Source organism: Lytechinus variegatus, chromosome 2, assembly GCF_018143015.1.
Source record: "Lytechinus variegatus isolate NC3 chromosome 2, Lvar_3.0, whole genome shotgun sequence".
Lineage (NCBI taxonomy): Eukaryota > Metazoa > Echinodermata > Echinoidea > Temnopleuroida > Toxopneustidae > Lytechinus > Lytechinus variegatus.
The window spans coordinates 67,464,803-67,486,161 of record NC_054741.1 but is presented as its reverse complement, the minus strand read 5'-3'; the positions used below and the strand labels follow the sequence as shown (position 1 = coordinate 67,486,161).

Genomic DNA, 21,359 nt, shown 5'->3' with positions numbered 1-21,359 from the left:
TAGACCCAGCTGCTGATTAAGCTTTGCGGGAAAAGATGGTCTAGTAAAACCAGCAAAATAAAAGAACGAATTGAAAACACTTATATATCTATTTTCTTTTTATGACAATTATTTGGTCTTTTCAGTCGTTCAAAGTCCATCCGCTTCCGCACAGTATAGGTCTGTAGATAGCGGGGCCAAGGTAATAGGGTGATGATATCCAAGCCCATATAGGGCAAGGACTTATCATAATATTGTATGCTCTATATAAGATCTGCCTTATTATTATCACTTATTTGGTGTTTTCAATACGCCAAGTATAGGGTCAACGCGTCATTGGAAAGCCATGACCTGTAACATGCTCATTTTTTTTGTAGCGGCCTTACAAACAAATTTCAGGATCTGCATGACCTATGTACAGGGGCGGATCCATGATTTTCCATAAGAGGGGGGGGGGGGGCAAATCTTTCGGAGGAAAATTTTGACAAGCAAAAAAAAGGTTTTCAACCACAAATTAAGGATATTTCGTACCCGAAAACAAAAATTGACAAGCGAAAAAAGGTCTTCAATTTCAAAAGAGGGGCACACCTCTGTTTTGATCCCCCCTGGATCCGCCAGTGCCTATACATGTATAAGAGGATAATCCCCGGGCGATCATATGAAAAAAACAAGATGACGTTCACAATGAAGACGGCCTTGCCTATTTTTCTAAACATTTTATCATGAGATCTCTTAACTGTTCATGATTTCGAGTTTCTTGAAGAAGATTCAGGAGTTAACGTGTATATCTATCATGAGGCTTTATGAATCATATCCATCAACAGAACAATCGTCTTGTTTGACATAATTTTGAGATTCAACTCATTTTAGGGTCATTTAGCAGAAAAATGCACCAATTGATGGAGGGATCGTAAAAATGAAGTATACAGAATGGTGTGAAAGATGCGTATTGTGAAAGTACCATGTATGCGAAAGTGGCAACAGAAAAGAGGCAAGTCGCTGTACTGACCGGATTAACTCGAGCACTGTATATCAATGTTACGGAGGTTAATCGTTAGCATTGCCCACTTATGTTACTCAATTATATCACTTTCGAAATTACTGAAATAGAAATGCACACAATTCAGTGTAAGTGTGGTATCAACAATTTTATTTACTGAAGTCAAAATGTTTGCAAGATAGAATCAATATTCAATATTGTTTTTCAGAAGCAGGATTTTACCAATTATTTAAGTACCATAAAAATCATTAACCATTTTTCGTTCTGTTTAATGTTTATAATTTGAATGAGGCAACCTTAAAATAACTTTTCATCTATAACCTGAGATCCTAAGCAATGCATGACCAATTCTGGGAATCCAAAGATAGTTTACCAAATCCTCTCGATGGCATTTACCCTTGTCAATCTTCGTAACGGAAGTTAAATCAAGTTACAAATTACAATACTTATTTTGTAATCTTAGGAACATCCATATTTTAGGTAAAATCTTTATTTAAGAAATAAAGATGAATGTGGAACGCATAACTTAATTTTGTCAGCCCCTCCCCCCCAAAAAAAAATGTTTAAACAGAACAGAAAACGGACAACTGTCATTTTTGTTGTCGTTCTTGTTCATAGTTGGAATGAGAAAACCGAAAAACCGGGCACAGAATTGTAGTTCATCTTAAAATTCTCTGGCAATAAACGAAATATAACAATCGCAGGCCCGTAACCAGGATGAAACTCTTGGTTACGAGGATTCCCGCTGCTTGCCAATAGCCAAAGGGATAGAGAGAAAAAAGGGGGTAAATCATTATAAAAAAACCATGAGGAAATTGATAATAAAAAAGGGAAGGTGAATGAAACAAAAGGCTAAAAATTCACGTGTGTAAGTTAATATACATAAATTATTGAGTGAATCTATATGATCTAATCTAGATTTCTTTTCATTATTTTGTTTCATCGAGATACGCAAATACGCATCCTGGTCGTGATTTTAAAAAATGATGAATAGCCAAAATGTTTGATTATCGAAATACGTATTTCATTCCTAAATTCCAGCAAACCGTGAATGTTTGAAATATCCCTTTCCATGCCTTCATGTCAGTAGGCCTATATCAATTATTTCAGCGCTATTCATGCGCATTAAAGGGGTCATCCAGGCTGAATAGACAATAATCAGACAAAAAAATACTGCAAATATGATCAAAATCGAACAGGAAATAACGAAGTCATGCCATTTCAAAGATTTGCATTATTTTAGTGAAACAGTTTAGTCTATGCATACATGTATCTTCATGAATATTAAAAGAGTTGATTGTGTACATGTAATCCCCTCTTGTTTTTTTTATATATTTTATTGCATGAAATTATTTTTTATTCAATTTATATCCTCTTTATTTGAAAGCGTGCTTAAAATGTGTGGTTTTCATGTTGGAATGACACATATTTTCAGCTCGCGATTCGCACTCGCTGCGCATGATTTCCTTTGCAAGACACCCATCTTTTTTATGATTACAAAAAGTTAATGGAATGTCCCGCTTGGGGGTTTAAACCTCAAAAAGCGCGCGTTTTACATTTGCAATAATTGCTTATTGTATATATCTTGTTCTCAAATTAAAACGTCCATAATTTTTTTTCAGATCAAGATATAAAAAAAAATCAGTCGCATTTATTAAGATACCCATCCTTGTAATTGGTACAAAGAGTGTTTAGAATGTCAAGCTTTCAGTCAGAACACAAAAAAAAATCAGCTAGCACTTTGAACTCGCATTAATAGTTTATTCAGATAACATCCTGATCATTTTTACCAAAAAATGGTTAGAATGTCAAGTTTTCAATTTAGACTCTACAAAGTTTTAGCTTTAGGTTTAGCTTGAATGGTGATATATTAATCCTCCTCATGAGTCATTGCAAATAGTTTTTCTTTCTCTTTCCTTATCCATGAAAGCTTAATTGTTTGTCTTTCTTCCATTTCTTTCCAGCGTTTCTGCCGACTTCAGCATTAGACAAACCATGACAACTGTTCTGGAACTAGAATCGTACTATCAATCTCAGCAAAGTACAGCAGAGAAGAACAATTATATAGCACAGGAAATTAGACATTTTGTTTTCGTTGGCGATTTTCCCTCTTTTCAAAGAGATGTTGAAAATAAGTTGTGTTTAATGATAATTTGACAATGATGAATAGCGATGATTTTTTAATGGGTACCCAGCAGTCAAGTGAGCGAATAATCCCAGAAGTTACCAAAATGTGCCGTCAATGTCCTGCACATTTTGGTAATTTACTAAATTTGCAATTTACCAAAACGTGCCGTAACAGTGCAGTAGACCCAAGAAACTCGAAGATCGAGCCACAGGCTTCTGAATGACTGAAAAAGTAAATATCTCGCTTTGCTCATAATGTCAATTGGCCTGATTCACCTGGATTCTCCATCGAAGGCCCTTCTTTACTTCCATGGCGTCCAGTTATTAATGTCACCCTCCTCTGTAAATGATCTATGACCATCCCCTTGACAACTTTGGAAATATTTCGAATCTCTGACTCTCTTGGCAGGTGTTGGGGTTGAGTCCGACAGTATGGGAAGAGACTTACAAAATGATTTAGGTTGGAGTTCAGGGTAGATCTTCTCAACGCGGCCCTGTCTCCGCCATGCAAAGAACTCATTGTAAAGGCTGTCGTTCTTGTCGACTTTGAGGAGATAATTTACAAGTTCTTCCAGTGAAGAGAAGTCGGCGACGTGGAGGAATGAATTAGGGGGAGCTACTTGCTCGTAGCTTATTCGTTTCCCTCCATAAACAATTGGAACAACACCGTTCATGAGGCCGTTTACCCAAAACTTTTCGGTGATGTACTCATTACATTGTGCATTCTCAAGGGCCAAGGTAAACTTGTAACGAGATTGTTTCCTTGTGCATTCAGGAGACATTCGAGGGAGGCAAATTTTGTCACCACATTTACCATATGTATCAAAGGTTATCAGCTTCTTTAGATCTTGTACCCATTCCATTCGTGGCCAGAATGTATTGTTGCAATTACTGGCCACCCATACAAGGAGGTCGGTTTTATTCTCGGCATAGTTCATAACTTGCATATCTGTCGGTTCCCCGTGGACATAGCGACTATATGGAAGGATTACATCACTCTCTGAGTGATATGTCATGTCATAATTGTATTGAATATCTTCAATAGTTGAGTCCCAATAAGTCATCATCAATGGGTTTTCCATGGCGTAGAAGAAAAGTCTGATATTCTCTGGCAGAGTTTTCACGAGTCGATTTGAAATTTTATGCATTCTATTCCTATACCTCCATGGTGAAAAGTTGATGAATATGGCGTCACTATGTTTCAATAGATTTTCATCGTCTGTCGTCCGAAGTGCTATATCACACATAAAGTCTGGACATTCGATGAATACAGTTGGAACATCATTATCACGAATAACTCTATTGTCGTAGTAAGGACCCTTCCGATCTTTTGTTTCACTGAAAACCTTTTCAAGAATAGCATATTCAGGCCAAGCCTTAAATGTGCTCACTTCAAGAGTATATATCGATAAATACTTAATACACCTCTCAGGAATCATATTTTGCACGTGGTGGTCTGTTATATTTGCTAACAACTGATCACTCCTTTTCAACGTTTGGTTTCCGATCCCTGTGACATTATCTCGCTGTGTGAATGAGTATTCTTGAGTCTCTTGGGAATCCTTTAGTAACATACTGATGTCCCCTTTCATGTTGTGCCGAGAGACAGAGTTGTTAATCTGCTCGTTTGATTTCTTAGTTGACCTCGTCAAGATCGAAAAAGTATACCCGTTCATTGATAAAACCATTATACCCGCATTGACCATCAAGAAAGCGATGATTAGTAAACAGAGAATCCGGAATCGTTCTCGAAACGTTTTGGCCAATCTGTAATTAAATTTTATATAACACGATAAAAATTGAAAAAATAGTAGATTGTTTCTAAATTGTACTCTCTAAAATAATGCACCGCTTTCCAAATATTCCTTTATTTTCTTATGCAGTTTTAAGTATTAAAAATGCATTACTTCTGAATTATATTTCAAACTAAAGTGTCTTTGAATTTACTTGATTCATTAGTACAATATAGATTCAAGAAAATTTAAGTACTTCTTACTTGCTTCGAATATAAAGTAGATATAACTTCAATTAACATGATTAAGTAATTCACTTAATTCACTTATTAATTTACAAGGCAAAATTTAATGTACTTATATCTTTAAAAAAATTTGTTGACGTGAATGTGAATATAACACGAAGAGCAGTTAACATATAAATATATCATGAATATTCATTGGTAAAATTTTAACAAGAATGAGGGTAATTATGTGTCCAACCAATTTGGGCCAGTAGTAAGGTTAAAAAAATAAGCAGCAATTACTTTATAGTCTAGGAGATAGGGGACTGTATTCCGAATTTTTGGTTGGGAAGGTTTGACAAGCTTATCCGGGGTAAAATTGTGTGCTGATTCCAAAAATGTCAGTCTTATTGACCGTACTCACGACATTTTGGCCATTTTGGCCAATTTTTGACCAACAATGACCATTTTGACCTCTCTTTGGAAAATGGTCCCTTAACAGAATGCTTTTGTACCCACATCCAATTAAAAGGGTCTATCCTAAGTAGAAATGCACCCAGATTCTAGCTAAAGTGGTTTCATTCGCCAAATCACAATAGAAGTGGTCATTTTGGCCACGTTTTGACCAAAAATGACAATTTTCATGATTTTTTGTCCAAAATGTGTTACAAATATTGATCAGAACTACGATTGCATGTCTTTAGAAATCCACATTTATTTTCTAAATGTGCGCTAGATCATAACAATCAACCTCATGTAATTTATTCTGTCAGTTTTGACGTATGAGGGTCATTTTGGGTACTTTAGACAAAACTGACCATTCATGACTGATATATAATGTATGGAATTATTGAATCAATCTACTCCAGAAAGTTTAGGGTTATGTCCTAACATTAATTGAATGATGGTAAAATGTCTCATTCGTGAATTTGCTGTCTCATATATGTGAAGTGTCTAATTACATTTACTATGTGGTCAAGGTGGCTAAAATCATGAAAATGACCAGAGTGCATAGTCAAAAACTTTATGCATGCTCGATGTAAAGGATTTTATCACATTTATCAACACTCTTCACTGGTTATTGGTAGTTCTTGCTGATTATACTGACCGACATTTGAGCCGTTTTTAATCATCAAAACACGAGTGGTCACCAAGGGAAAGGTGGTCAAAATGACCACAGGGTCCAATAGTAAGGCAAATAACACTGGACTATGGGGAATTATTGTAATGATTTTTATAGGCGGCGGAAGCGGGGGGGGGGACGTGTCCCCCCCTAAATTTGAGGAGGAGGGGACGCCCCCCCCCTAAATTTGTCGTTGATGGCCTTTTTTTTTTTTTTTTTTTTTGCTTGTCAAGAAATTTCGGCTTGTCCCCTCCTAAAATTTTTGGCTTCCGCCGCCAATGATGATTTTCACCAAAAAGCTTTCAAACTTTCCCCATTTAACAATAATTGATGTTAATATTAACGCAATCCTGAATGTCTCCTCACGATGTTCGCTACAGGCTGAATTGATATACACATTGGGCACAGGGCAGTTAGGGTCAAGCCCGGGGGTCAAGTGGCCAAAATGAATGTAGTCAAAATACTTTGGGGATGCTCAATTTCAAGGATTCATACACTAATGTTAGGTCCCACAGCACACTCTTGTTACGATTCTGTTAACAATCGAAGTATGTTTTGATAAATTGAACTGCCCTGCAAAAACTAGCTCCGGTGTTGATTTAACACCAACCCGGAATCTATATATGTCCACAGCAGAGAAGTGTTAAACAACACCAGTTTTGTTTTGGTCTAACACCAGAAAGATGTTTATACAACACCAATTAGTATTAAAACAGCATCGGTTTGATTCCAAACTGGTGTTGTTTCAATACTTCTCTGGTGTGGAAATATATCGATATACTCCGGGCTGGTGTTAAATCAACACCGGAGTTTTTGCAGTGTGATGTCATTGGTCATTTTGAGGGCCATAAGTAGCCAAAATGACCATAGGCTGTTGAATAGGGTAATTAGGACTGACATATTTGGAATCAGCATAAAATTTTACATAGAATAACGCCTAAAATGCATTTCCATCTTATAAGAGAAGAAGATAATACACGCTAAGACCTCAAATTCCTGGCTAGTTGAACAGTTTATTGTGCAAAACTGCGCAAAAATGGTCAGTTATGTCTAAAGTATCCAAAATGACCCTCATAGGTCAGTTACATGAAGTCAAAATACTTTTGAGATGTTCGATTCAAAGGATTAATACACCAATGTTAGGTGCCACAGCACACACTTGTTACGATTCTCGTAACATTTGAAGTATTTTTGATAGTTAAACTTATATTATTGGTCATTATGAGGGCCATAAGTGGCCAAAATGACCATCAGCTTTTAAATAGGGTCAGCAATCAGCATATATTTGGAATCAGCATTCCACACAAGATAGACCTTTAACTGCATTCCCATTTTATAAAGGAAAAATATAAACAAGCTAATAAAGACCTCAAATTCCTGCCGATTTGCAGAGTTTAATATGCAAAACTGAGCGAATGGTCGGTTTTGTCTAAAGTACCCCAAATGACCCTCATACGTTAAAACTGACAGAATAAATTACATGAGGTTGATTGTTATGATCTAGCGCACATTTTGAAATAAATGTGGATTTCTAAAGACATCCAATCGTAGTTCTGATCAATATTTGTAACACATTTCGGACAAAAAAATCATGAAAATTGTCATTTTTGGTCAAAACGTGGCCAAAATGACCACTTCTATTGTGATTTGGCGAATGAAACCACTTTAGCTAGAATCTGGGTGCATTTCTACTTAGGATAGACCCTTTTAATTGGATGTGGGTACAAAAACATTCTGTTAGGGACCATTTTCCAAAGAGTGGTCAAAATGGTCATTTTTGGTCAATAATTGGCCAAAATGGCCAAAATGTCGTGAGTACGATCAATAAGACTGACATTTTTGGAATCAGCACACAATTTAACCCCGGATAAGCCTGTCAAACCTTCCCCACTACAAAATTCGGAATAAAGCCTCCTATCTCCTAGACTATTAGAATGGGCAAAATTTCCATCACACTGGGTCGGACACATAATTACACCCAGGGAGCATTTTTACCCAATATTTTAGTGTAGAGTATGTAAAATAGTTTTTTTTTTAAGATGAGCAACATCAAATATAAGAGATGATATTAGTGGAAGTTGAGCGAGTGGTGGATTTACGTACTTTCCCTTAACTACGTAATGTCAAGTGAAAAGGCTACTAATTGTACAGTGCTTTTCAGAAAAAAAAGGTAATCCAAATCTATAGATGGCTGATATTTGGATATTTAGTGTTGTAAAATTATTCTGCATGGATATAAATAAAAAAAAAACTCGTCAGCTTCCCATTGATACCCTATTGTACCATTTGTGCCACGCATGACCAAATCAATCGCTGTTGAAGACAACAGGTGCAGATCGAGACCACTTTTTCCAAGTTTTGGTAAAGTGGGTAAAATGTGCACTTGATAGAAGAATTTGTTTTCTAAATTAATTTTGGAATGAAGTGTTACTTGAGGCATTTCTCTGAAATGATGAGTGAAAAGTTTATATCTTATCATGGGCCTGGTCTTATTGACCCACACCTTCAACATGTCCTCCTCTCCTTTAAAAACAAAGCCAGAAGCATGGAAGGATATCCTGGACAGCACGTCTCACCAATGGCAATGCCGGATCATTGTGCAAAGCATCCACCTCATATCAAATTCGGCCCTGCAAGTCATCAAAATCCTGGGGAAGAGTTGCAAACGCCTTGTTTTTAATTGTCCCTAAAGGAAATAATCACAGGGTGTGCGGTCAGGTGCTCTTGGTGTCCTTTCAATGCCATGGTTGAGAGCAACAACGCAATGTCCAAAATATTCGATCACAAATGATGCTGGAATGATGGGCAGGAGCGCCATCCTGAATCCATCAAAGATGCCTGTACACTCATCACAACTGTGACAACTGTCTCTCAAAATGTTGGTCCAACTGTGGTACGATCTCCTTGTTATGTGCAAGTACATTCTCTTATTAATACTCATTTGGAAGAAAAAGGGTCCAATCAAAAGATTTTGCCAGCTCAGACATCGATGAAATTATTTACATCAGCATCTACCTTTTCATCAAGATCTCAAAAACTTGTGAAAAGTGGTCTCTGCACCTTTTGTTTTCAAGATCAATTAATTCGGTCATGCGTAGCGCAAGTGGCACAAATAGGGTATCAATGAAAAGCTGATGAGTTTCTCTTTTATATTTATGCTAAATAATGTCACAAAATTAAACATGCTTGGAATATCAGCCCTTTAGATTTGGATTACCTTTTTTTCTAAAACGTACTGTATATTAATCAACGATATATATGAATATCGATTAACTTATCCAATTAAAAAAAATACTAGAGTACACTATAAAAAGGTTTTCAAAATATTGGGTAAAATGGGAACATGCCTGTTGGTTGGGTAAAAAAGAAATTTTACGCAATCTTGCGTTGAAATAGCCCAAATGCCCAATAATGGGTTTTAAAAAATAGTACCCAGCAAACATGCATGTTCCCTTTGTACCCAATATATTGGGTAAAATTGTACTCAGTGTTTTTAGAGTGTATTAATAATAATGATAATAACATGGAGCTTTCATATAGCGCTTAATACAAAACAGTTTCTAAGCGCTTTACAATTTATATAGAACGTGAATAAAACAAGTACAATATAATCGATTCAAATAGAAACAAAGTATGAATATAAGTGTACAATTTCAAGAGGTAATTAATGTCAATCATATAAACAACAAATCAATAAATGAAATAAATGAAATAAAAATATACATCCCATCATGATTTAATAACGGTTTCTCAATAGAAAGAGCCAAGAAAGAGAAAACAAAATTACCTCTTAATCATGGTTATAATTTGAAGCAATATACAGCGATGACCCTCAATTATCTCTGCTCACTGTCAAAGGTACAGTTTTCATGTGTTTCTCGACCTTCACGTTGATAAGTGCATCGGAGTAATATTCCAATGCCAAGAGCTTGATTCAAGTGCTCTCGTTGTTCGTGTCCTTTCAATTCGCTTTATACGCTTGTGTTTAGAAGTTGGGTTATTTAAAAAGAAAAAGTAGAAGAAAAAAAAGTAGCGGTAGCCTATTTGCAAATCATTCCCCAGAGACGGCGAGACTCTTTCAAGTGGAGGAGCAAAGAGCACCAAATAAAGTGATTTTTTCTGTGAAACACTCAGAAAAAGAGTATGCTCTCGAGAATTTCATTTATTTTAAAGTCAATAGGCTATTATCGCAAGAACAAGATTAAAAAATCATATGATTTCACCTTTTTAGCATTCATTCTTAAGCATTACACACATAATCAGTCCGGTATGGGTATTCTAATTCTTCCGAATACCCCTCTTTATTTAATTTATTTTTTTCATCTTGCCTCGTATCACATACTTTTTAAAATAATGTTTGTTGAATGTATTTTATTTGAATTTTGATAATGTGTAAATTAATGTATATTGGAATGTGCAATATTTTCTCAACGGTTTTTCCATGAGGGCTCGCATGCCTCTGGGCAATAGTACTGAATTTTACTTTTGCGAGCCCTGGCCCATGGAAAAAACGTTATCTTATTCTTTTCTTATTTTCTTTCATTTCTCTTTACCCATATTCATTTATCCAATTTCAGATTGTATTTTTGTAATTGCATTGTAAAATTTTTGCATGTTTTTAATTGCCGAATAAATAATAATACTAATACTAAATAATAATGACCCATATTTTGATTACAAGTGTTTGAAAAACATAAAAAAGTAACAATAAGTGTTAAATCTTTACTTTCGTTAAATATAGCCGTTTGTGTAATTTATATTACAAAGGATGCAAGGAGAGGCTTGCAAGTGACAATTGTTCACTGTTCATATTTATCATCTCCATTCATTTAATTTGCTTGTATTAACACTCATCGGATAAGGAAATCTTTCCTTTTATAGAATAGTCAAATAAGACCATGAAACTCCCACAACCAACAAATTATTAAAAGAAACATTTTTTTTTCTAAGATTGGAAATTACACCAAACTCTTGTTATTTGGAAATCGGGTATGACCCTGGGAAGCAGAGGTACCGTGCTGGGTGTGCTTGGAGCACCCCCAAGATTTGCCTTTGGATGCTGTGTTATACTCCATAGGCAGCACCCCTGGAAATCAGGTAGGTATGATGAATGTTAGAAATTTAACCAAAATCCCTTTCATTTTGTATAGTGAAAACTTTTCTTGCTTGTCATTTTTTTCCCGACCCAAAGCACCCTTGTTTTGGAGTGAAAAACCTTTCCTTTTTTGAGGGGGGGGGGTCTTTTGGTTCTCGTTTTTTTTTCAATCCAGCACCCCCTTTTGAAAATCGTTCCCACAGGGCCGTGGAAATCGGGTGCTCATTTGAATTTCATTGCAAAAGTGGGGACGTGTGTTTGCTACTCATATACTCAAAAACTTTAATTTTATACACTAACTAGGTTAATAATGTGAGCATATATGTAGTGCGCTAACCAAGGACGCTTCGATCGGAGACACCCCCCCCCATTGGCCACACAGTGGCCACACAGATCTCGTTTTACAACTCTTGCTTTTATGATATGAAAAGGATAGAAGTGAGTTGGGGAATTGATGGGCATGGTTTCCTAAACCGGGACGTCCCCAGTCGTTGGACTTCCTTGGTTAATCGGTAACCTGTAAGATGTCCCGAGGGGGTCATGACAAACTGACACACAATCACACACGTAGTCGCTCCCATGCTCAACCTCTTCCTTCCCCCCCCCCAACATAAACATTGATCCGAGTATGTTCAACGGAAGAAACATGCATGAAAAATCTGCTTGTATTCAATAGGCGGCGAGGGAGGGGGCGGTGCCCCCTTCGAACTTCGGATTTCCGTACAGCAACATATGGGAAGGGTACGTCTTGGTCCTCCCCCCCCCGGACCAATAAAAAAATGACGAAATCGCCCTGCAGATATGCATACATCTCTACGAAGCTTAAATGATCATTAAAATCCTATATTGACACAATTCCAATATCATAACAAAGGCATGCAAATAATGATTAATTGCATTGTATTTTTCTGTTGAAAAATAAGTAAGAATTTTAATTGTGAATTTCAACTAAAATTTAATTAGAAGTGATCAAGTCCGGCTGCTGATTACATTTTAATCCCGGGTTTGCTCCTTTCCTTTATGTCATTATTCATCAAGCGTTGAAAATCTATTGGAAATGCCCGTTAAATCACAATGGACAGATTAGAGATCATTGTCTGTCATTTTCTCCTGAAGACGACAGGAACATACTTGTCGAAAGGTCGAGTTCGAGTAGTCCTAGTATTACAGGACCAACATTTGCTCAAGAAAGATGAATTGTGTAAACTACTACACTATTCTCCTTCGCCATGGGAAGCTTCAGATGTTACATGATTTACATCATTGTCGAAAGTTGGTGGACCGGGACAGCACATCTTCTTAAAACTTGTAAATATTGTAAATATGTCGTTTGTCCAGAGTCCATGACGACACTGCTGTTTTGAATCAACTATTGAGAAAAGTTACTTTATTCCTTTACACTATTTTCTTGACTAACTTCTCTCTAAGAATAACAATAATCCCGAGGGTTATATAAGAATGAGAAATAATCAAAAGTGAACTTATCTTGTTTTAAAGTTTACAAAAGAGTTCGGCAACTGATTGTCCTTTTTTAATATATAAATCAATGAAAGTATTCTTTATCTTTGATCATTAGGTCCAGTCGCAATATAATTGATTTATATGCGCGATTTATTTCAAACCAATAGGATGACAAAGTCTTAGATTGTAGGGAAAATGAAATGTTGTAATGATTGTCGATTGACGATTTGTTGGAATAATGGGATCAGGAATTGAAATATCCGTCTTTGAAGAAATAATGCATGCCGAATCTGAGTAACAAAACGACGGCAGTTATTGGCAAGATTCTTCATCGTACGGCGTTGATTGTTATATGTACTTTTAGGCATCATCTTTTTTTGGAAAGAGAACTTTCTAACAATTTCAATCTGAATCAAGGAAATGGATTCTATCCACATGATTATTTCTTGAGGGAAGAAAAATTCCCAATTCCGGGAGCCTGTCTAGAAGTGAATGTTCAAGGACGAGGTTTAACCTCGGTGGGCAATGGGCGACCGTCTATACCAGCAATGATATTATCAATACAGTTCTGCATAACATTTTCCAGGGTTTCCCCAACGTGTGACGCGATATGAGGTGTAACTATGGCATTAGGCAGATGAAGAAGAGGGTGATCTTTCGCTAAAGGCTCAGGATGAGTGGCATCTAAAGCTGCTCCACGGAGTCTATTATGACGTAATGCGTCTACCAAGGCATCCTGATCTATAACCAATCCTGCATACCAAGAAATGACAAAATTAATTCTGTCATCAATACATGAGTTAACTCCTTGAGGTAACACATTATAAGAACAAAATATTAATAAAAGGAGATGTAAGCAGAATGACTGTGAAGAAAGGAAGCCATGCACCCCCACTCTTATTCCATGGTATTTTGCTATGTACACTGTTAGAAAATTTATCCTTAAACTAAAAGAAGTTCCTGCAGCAGAGTCTCGAGAACACCTGTAATCTTACCAGATTGCGTAATCTTACAGGAAATTGGTATTTGGTGTGTGTAATCTTCCTTAAATAAAACACTCTTTTCCCCTTTTTCTAACAGACCTGTTCTGTTAAATTGCAGAAAAATTCCTGTTTCATGAATTTAAAGAATGATTCTGGTATTGCTTTCTGCAAAATCTTCTTTTATTTTTCTGTAAAATCAGGTTTTTTTTAACAGTGTATGTATACTGATTATATCGAGACGAGCGAAAAAACATTATCTTGTAAATCGCTGGAAATTGACATAAATTAAATGAAAGAATACATCAAAGTGATATTATTACATGGGTTGTCAATCTAGCTAACACAAAAATACCTTTCATTTTATTCTTTCTCCCTTTCTCCATTTCCCTTTTTTCTTTTCATCTCTTTTCTCTCACTCCTTGTCACTGAGGGGCGAGCAGATTGCCCGAGCCCCCTTGTAGAACCGCTCTTGTCACCATCCACTCCACGCACATCAGCAACTCTACTACAAGAGCTTGAAAAGAATAGATGATATACAAACCTCTTGCCCCATTCACGATGATGGCTGTAGGTTTCATCAAGTCGAGTTGTTTCTTTCCAATCAAGCTCTTAGAATCCTTATTCAGACTACAAGTTATTACGAGATAATCCAGCTTAGGAAGCATTTCTTCCAACCGCTGACAATAGGTAGCCTTCACTTCTGTCTCCTCAGCTTCGCTTCTGTACGAAAACACAATCATTACAAAATAATTTATTTATCTTTTTTAGTATGGTGCAGCTCGATCAGTACCTGATATACTGTTGGAAGCCCTTAAACATGTATTGCACATTTCACATGCATAATAAAAAATGAACGAAATAAAAATAGACATGTTGTCACGTGAAGTTAGTCCAGAAGAGAAACATCGAAAACCGTCCGTTTTAGTCAGCTTCACAGGGCGTCAATGCGATGGATAGTAATGGCAAAAAGTGGCATTAAGATATGAAATGCTGTTCTTTTGCAATAACTTATTGAATAGTCACTTTACAAGAATGTCAAATGACTTACCTTTGTGTACGATTATGGTAGAGGACTTTCATTTTGAAACCTGATGCTCTCCTTGCGACTTCATAACCAATACACCCCATTCCAAGAATACCGATTGTTGCACCAGATATTTTGACTCCAAAAGGAACATGGGACCGATTCCACCCAAGTTCAGTTCCTTCATGTCCCTGTGCTTCGGCAATACCTATGTGAGTTGAGTATGAAAATTAACTTTAATTATTAAAAACGATTGATATGACGGATCAAATGTACTTAAAATTAGCATTTAAAGGACAAGTCCACCCCAACAAAAACTTGATTTGAATAAAAAGAGAAAAATTCAACAAGCATAACACTGAAAATTTCATCAAAATCGGATGTAAGATAAGAAAGTTATGGCATTTTAAAGTTTCGCTTATTTTCAACAAAATATTTATATGAACGAGCCAGTTACATCCAAATGAGAGAGTTGATGACATCACTCACTCACTATTTCTTTTGTAATTTATTATATGAAATATGAAATATTTTTAATTTTCTCGTCATTGTCATGTGAAATGAGGTTTCATTCCTCCCTGAACACACGGAATTCCATTATTTTAACATTTTGTGCTTCAGGCAAGGCGGTCCTAATCGTCAAATTCGTAAAAATTGAAATATTGTATAATTCAAACAATAAAAACAAAAGAAATAGTGAGTGAGTGACATCATCGACTCTCTCATTTGGATGTAACTGGCTCGTTCATATAACTATTTTTTTTTAAATAAGCGAAACTTTGAAATGTCATAACTTTCTTATTTTACATCCGATTTTGATGAAATTTTCAGCATTGTGCTTGTCTGATTTTTCTCTATTGATTCAAATCAACATTTTCTGGGGTGGACTTGACCTTTAAGCATCATAATTCATAAATGTGGTGAATATCTAGAGATTCCACCTCTTTTCATTGCTATTTTCCTGGTAATATGGAATAAGTTGCAAAAATGTCTTACTTTTCAATGTTAATTTTATAAGAAAGAGCTCGCTGGCATTCCCCCCCCCCCCCAGAAATCATAACTTCATTTTCCTTAGAGTTTTTGGCCCATGTATTATCAAGCCATAATAATTGTGACGTGAATGTTAATGTACAGGTATGATGATAATAATACTACTAATAATAGTGATAATGACAATGACAGTATGATAATAATAATAATAATGATAATAATAATAATGTGACTTATAAAGCGCCAAATCCACTCTGCAGAGTGCTCAAGGCGCATAAAGAGCTAAAGGCCACCGCACACCTTACGACTGTTCGCGATCCGATTTTTAGAATTCGATGCTAATATTGAGACATGGAATATCTTACTGTGTAATGTTCTAAATCATAGCTCGAATCAGTGGCTATGCCATCATCCTTCTTAGAATAAAAGCAAATTTACTATCTAATAGTCATAGCAGTCGTACGATTGGCTACGATTTGAAACTAATTTGGCCTTTACTCCAAAATAAAGGCTTGCAATTTTTAAAAATGGTTATATTGGTATTTTTTTCAAATAATTTTATCCTCAAATAAAATTATATGTTCCATTCATATTTTCAGAAAATGAGCAAAATGCGATTTGTTCCAAAATCGGATCGCGAACAGTCGTATGGTGTGCGGTGGTCGTAAGAGTTAAATAAAAAAGTTTTTAGAAGATTCTTTAAAGTTTCGAGACAGGTACAGTATAACACTAGATCCGAGTGATTCTGTTTCGTTGATTAACAATATCCGAGGATTCAGAATTTCATTGGCAGGATAGGATCCAAAATTTCATTGAAAAGGGGCACCCATTTTTTCCCTTTTTTTATTGGAAGCTCACAAAAATGACAAGCAAAAAAAAGGTGAAATAACCTTAACATCCCCATCCTACTTTTGACTCCCAAGGGGTGCAATTGCTTTATACATTTTTAATTCTATTTTTTAAAAGTTCCTCACTGGGGTATGCTACTTACACTCTGGTAGTCTTCGAGCTGCAGCAATGAGTAATCCAAAGATGAAATCAGCACATGTGTCATCCAGAATGTCTCGAGCATGACCAACTTTTATACCGAGTTTCCATAGCAGCGGTAGATCAAGATGGTTTGTACCAGTACTATGGGTAGCTAACACCTGAGAAAAATTATAATAATAATTAATATAGGTATATTTACCCAGGGAATCCACTTCAGTTTCGAAAACTGTTCTCCCAGTGGGCCCTGCTATTATTATGATTGTTCTACTTGATTCATATAACACGCTCAAAGAAGAAAAGGGAAATTATTAATAATTTATTTTGGTGGATAATATTTGATTCATAATTAATAAGTTCTCTTAATTATTTGCTTTCTTAAACTATATTTTCATCCACATTTCATACCTCAATTTGGTTATTGAGATATCTTTTTCTCATATACCACTTCCGATCAGGTTTAAAATATTCCTGATCAGGTTCAGTAGGCTACGATATGTTTATTGTATATATTTAATGGCTTCGTGTTGTAATTAATCTCACCTTTAAATTTGGTATACTTCTGAGCAGCTCTTCCGGCATTGGTGGTTTCTTATTTGGTATATACAGAATTCCTTGTATCTTATGTCGATACCCGTCCGGATTTTGGAGGAAATCGTTCCAGATAACAAGCCTAAATACTTTATCCACCATAGTCCGTGCCTCATGTAAGAATGGTGGCATGGTAGCAAGGATCCATGGTCTGTTATCTGACATAGCTGAAATTAGCCGTCTGAAATTATATAGAAATATATATATATGTCCTCATTATTTCGGAAAAAATCCAACAGAAGTACATTCAAACTAGGTCCTGTTCTCTGTCAGAAAATTAAATGATTATATAATTATCGACTGGAACAACCCCTTCCCCAATCCACGATCGTTCACTGAAGCGACAGAAAGAATATGAATATAGGGTAAGATTACGAGAGGAAAATAATATATGAAAAGAAAAGGAAGAGAATAGAAAAAAATATGATTTTATCGATGGAATTACAAACATAGATCTGACAATCACTCATACATATGCCTTTCAAGATTATTTCAAATTTTCCATTTTGTGTCGGCTATAATGCTAGGGAAACATGGTCTCTCTTTCAATATACCATTACTTCTCTGCAGATTATTATAACCTATAGCTACACGGCCTATACAAAGGAGAAGCCCAAGACCAGCTAGCTCGTGTTCACAATCAGTTTGTTATTCTAGTACCATTAAAATGATGGCTAATTTTTCTTTTTACATTCTTTATAGCTAAAATCGACAAGACAAATGATGGAGGGGAATATGGGAAACTTGAATCACTTTAATAAATGATGACAGTGGCAGGAAGTACATTCATCAAGTGGTTGTGATAATGATGATGTCATATTCACCATATAGTGTATATGAAAAAAGGAAATGAAATGCGTTTGAGGGCGTCGATCATCCCTCTGAATCATTATTCCAAAGCAGCTTGATGATAGATTAAATGCAGACGCGAGTAACAGAGATCGTACTAAGTACGACAAAACTAATTCAAAGCATAATAGAATATTAAACCATATATGCCCAAATGGGAGAGAAAAAAATCTATACATTGAAAATACACTTGACATTCCATATGCCCATTTTAGACTTCGGAGTTTGATATGGTTTTGCTCAACAATAACGGTTGATGGAGGCTTGATGAACATTGTGATATTCGATGCCTGTTTAATGACTCTTGCTCAACTAAAATTTAGACATCAAGAAAATTATATCCATACATACCAATACAATGTTTTGTTAAACTGCATAAGCACATCCAACGTCACAGTTTCCAGTTAAAATTGAAATTAAAAAAGTTTTAAAAAGTTGCCTAGGATATATAACGAACGATTCGCGGAACATTTCCGTGGCGGGATCGCTGGTAAAAATATCTGGAATTTTACGACAGGAAATTCATATAGATCTAGGTTTTGTTACAATCATCTTGAAGAAGATTATATTATATGGGCATATAGGCATACCGTGCAAAATATACAGGCTACCAGTATACGTTCTAATCGTACTAATTATGCATGTGGTTAGAGGGGCGTCGAGACATGCAAGTTTCGAATTGGAAAAATTAAGGCACATGAAAAACAGAATCTAAGCATATTCTTTTCTTCAAACTATTGTATTATACGTTTAATAAGATATATCTTCATTCCAATTGTTCTATAGTGCTTTCCAACTATTTAATACATTTTATCTGCAATTCTTTTAAAGGGTCAAAATTATTTAGGTGGCAAATCGATGTTTGCCGCCCGTATATTTTTGTTTGGGTGGTCGCCACACTATAGCTGCCACAGGATCGACGCCTTTGAATACCATCAACATGCCTTAATATATCCCTTAAAATGGCATAAAATTTATTCAGATTCAGATTTATTTCCAACAGAAATGACATGAATATTTATACAAATCATTTTTCTTACATTATAACAAATATTTACAATACATTAATGATAATCAGGATAATTAACATATAAAGATAATACAAAACATTTTTAGACAAATTATAATATATAGTTTGGATAGAAGAAAAGTATCTGTGGAAATGGGGGATTCACTCAAAAGTATAGCTTGTGTAATGTGAACCCCCCTAAAGGAACAGAAAAAGAGGAGAGAGGGAGAAAGAGAGACGCAATGGTTGCTATTTGCCTACAGAGATTTACTGAATAGATTAAAAAGAACAGGATATAACTCACAGAACAAGACAAAACAAAAAAAATAATAAAATAAAATGAAAAAAAAACAGGTCGCGACAAAAGGAGAAATAAACATAAATAGAATCAGGACAAATTGCGACCGAAAAGAGAGGATAAAACAAAATGATAAAGACTAAAAAAACTAATTTGAAGTCTGAGAGGAGATGATTATCATTGTGACTCAATGGGCAATGACATGTCGACCAGGGCCTCGGTGCAGAAAACTTAGAAAGAAAGCATTATACGTCCAGACAATGAGGACATTAAAATCGACGAAAATGATCAAAAATGCATTGCATAGAATTTTCTTTAATACCCTACTTCTAAACAAAACTAGAATAAAGTGGTAATCGTGGAGGTTATAACAAGAACGGATGAATTGTTTTTTAACTCCCCAAAATCACCTTACGAATTGAACTGAATTTCCACTTCACTCCGGGCTTCACTCAGAAATTAGATCACCGTTCATAATTAGCGGGCTTTTTTTCTTTAAGAAATTCTAGGCTTTTGATATTGCCGTACCTAAATGGGGCAATAATTTGCACGAGATTATCATACCAGTACAAGTTATCAACAACCGAAGTAACAGTGAAACTTGCAAATTATTTTTCTCAAATATTAATGGAATAATGAATATATATATAGCCCTAGCTACGTCTAGGTCGAATGAAAACAACTGAACACACGCAATTCGGCCAGTGGAGGTCGCGATCGACCATACCTGATGATTGCGTTAAACATCATTTTTACTAATTTATTTACATATCTGGCATATGGTAACTGATATTGATTTAGGTATTGTTTACATGCACTTTGAAGTGTCGCAAACCTTTAAAAAACCAAATCATAGTTGCGAACTAAATGAGATCAGGGCAAGCAGACAAACACACGGTATGATTTATGGATATAAATACATCAAAGTATTATAAATGAAGGTAGATCTGTATCTGATACAGTCATGGCAAAACTTACCGGTACATAAGATCTTAAGGCCAAATCGTGGTTTTGGGAACCACTCGTCGATTTGTATATGCGCACTTGTGTACAAAGTGAATGGAGGTGACAGGCCTAGGAACCGTGCGTGTGACTGAATAAAGCGCCGCTGTATGAAGTGAACGGTGGTTCCCAATATTTCATATCACGATAATGCCGATCTTAATTGATGTAGTTGTGGCGAACGTTGATGCCAAGTGTAAAGAATGCAATAAATTTTTGAAATGTCCTCTCATCATAAGTCACCGTGGTGTGCATGTGTTCAGTGATTTCACCAACACCTAATACTGTAGATAAACGCAATGTATCATGCATAGTATAGTAGGCTGGTATGAAAAGTCAGCTTTCAAATAATATCCAGTGCTCTTATTCAAGACGGGTGGGCCGAAACTACTGAACAATAACGTTACATAATAGCTATAGTCTGATAGTGTGGTACATGTAGTCGAACTTTTGTGTGCTGCTAGTCTTACCAAGAAAGAATTATGTCCTATAGTGATAAGAATTTTCTTATTGCGTCATTAATATCTTTACATTTCTTCCAGAAATTTGCGATTTTCTCACTTTAGGCATTGTAGCTTTTGTCAGTATTCAGCATGGACAATTCCTTAAGTCCAACACAAGTTGATTTAAAAAACAGAGACAATTCAAATGACCATAAATTGCACAGAAATTAATTAAGTTAGGACCCTGAGAAGCGGGGGTGCTGGGGATGCTGAAGTACCCCCCCCCAAAAAAAAAAAAAAAACATTTTCTTGGGGGTGCTGCGTGTATTATTCTCCATAGGCAGCACCCCAGGTATTATGTAAGTTGTGTAAGAATGGAAATATGAAACCAAAATGACCTCCATTTTTAGTGAAAACCTTTATCATTTTTGTTCTTTTCTT

General features: G+C 35.7%; 2 protein-coding genes across 3 annotated transcripts; both read right to left on the bottom strand.

The window, feature by feature from the left end:
- Positions 1-2,646: 2,646 nt before the first annotated feature.
- LOC121409607 (4-galactosyl-N-acetylglucosaminide 3-alpha-L-fucosyltransferase FUT6-like) lies at positions 2,647-5,441 on the bottom strand. The gene has a single exon (XM_041601517.1). It carries the CDS (start codon positions 4,810-4,812, stop codon positions 3,409-3,411), a length of 1,404 nt encoding a protein of 467 aa, XP_041457451.1. The 5' UTR covers positions 4,813-5,441; the 3' UTR covers positions 2,647-3,408.
- A 5,194-nt stretch (positions 5,442-10,635) lies between these two features.
- Positions 10,636-20,841, bottom strand: LOC121408744 (probable 2-ketogluconate reductase). Of its 2 annotated transcripts, none has more exons than XM_041600360.1 (6): positions 20,452-20,841; positions 17,270-17,498; positions 16,731-16,887; positions 14,774-14,957; positions 14,267-14,445; positions 10,636-13,495 (listed from the first exon to the last, which is right to left on the bottom strand). In XM_041600360.1, exons 1-6 carry the CDS (start codon positions 20,457-20,459, stop codon positions 13,239-13,241), a joined length of 1,014 nt encoding a protein of 337 aa, XP_041456294.1. In that variant the 5' UTR covers positions 20,460-20,841; the 3' UTR covers positions 10,636-13,238. The 2 variants fall into 2 exon arrangements, with proteins under 2 accessions (XP_041456294.1, XP_041456295.1); XM_041600361.1 differs by lacking the exon at positions 20,452-20,841 and adding an exon at positions 18,518-18,647.
- Positions 20,842-21,359: the final 518 nt, after the last annotated feature.

Bases quoted from the DNA above. Each gene is read 5' to 3' on its own strand.
- LOC121409607 (XM_041601517.1), bottom strand. From the start codon at position 4,812: ATGGTCAATGCGGGTATAATGGTTTTATCAATGAACGGGTATACTTTT.
- LOC121408744 (XM_041600360.1), bottom strand. The intron at 14,446-14,773 runs GTAAGTCATTTG...GTTTTCGTACAG, and splicing joins TACCATAATCGTACACAAAG to AAGCGAAGCTGAGGAGACAG. The intron at 13,496-14,266 runs GTTTGTATATCA...CTTGGTATGCAG, and splicing joins CATCGTGAATGGGGCAAGAG to GATTGGTTATAGATCAGGAT.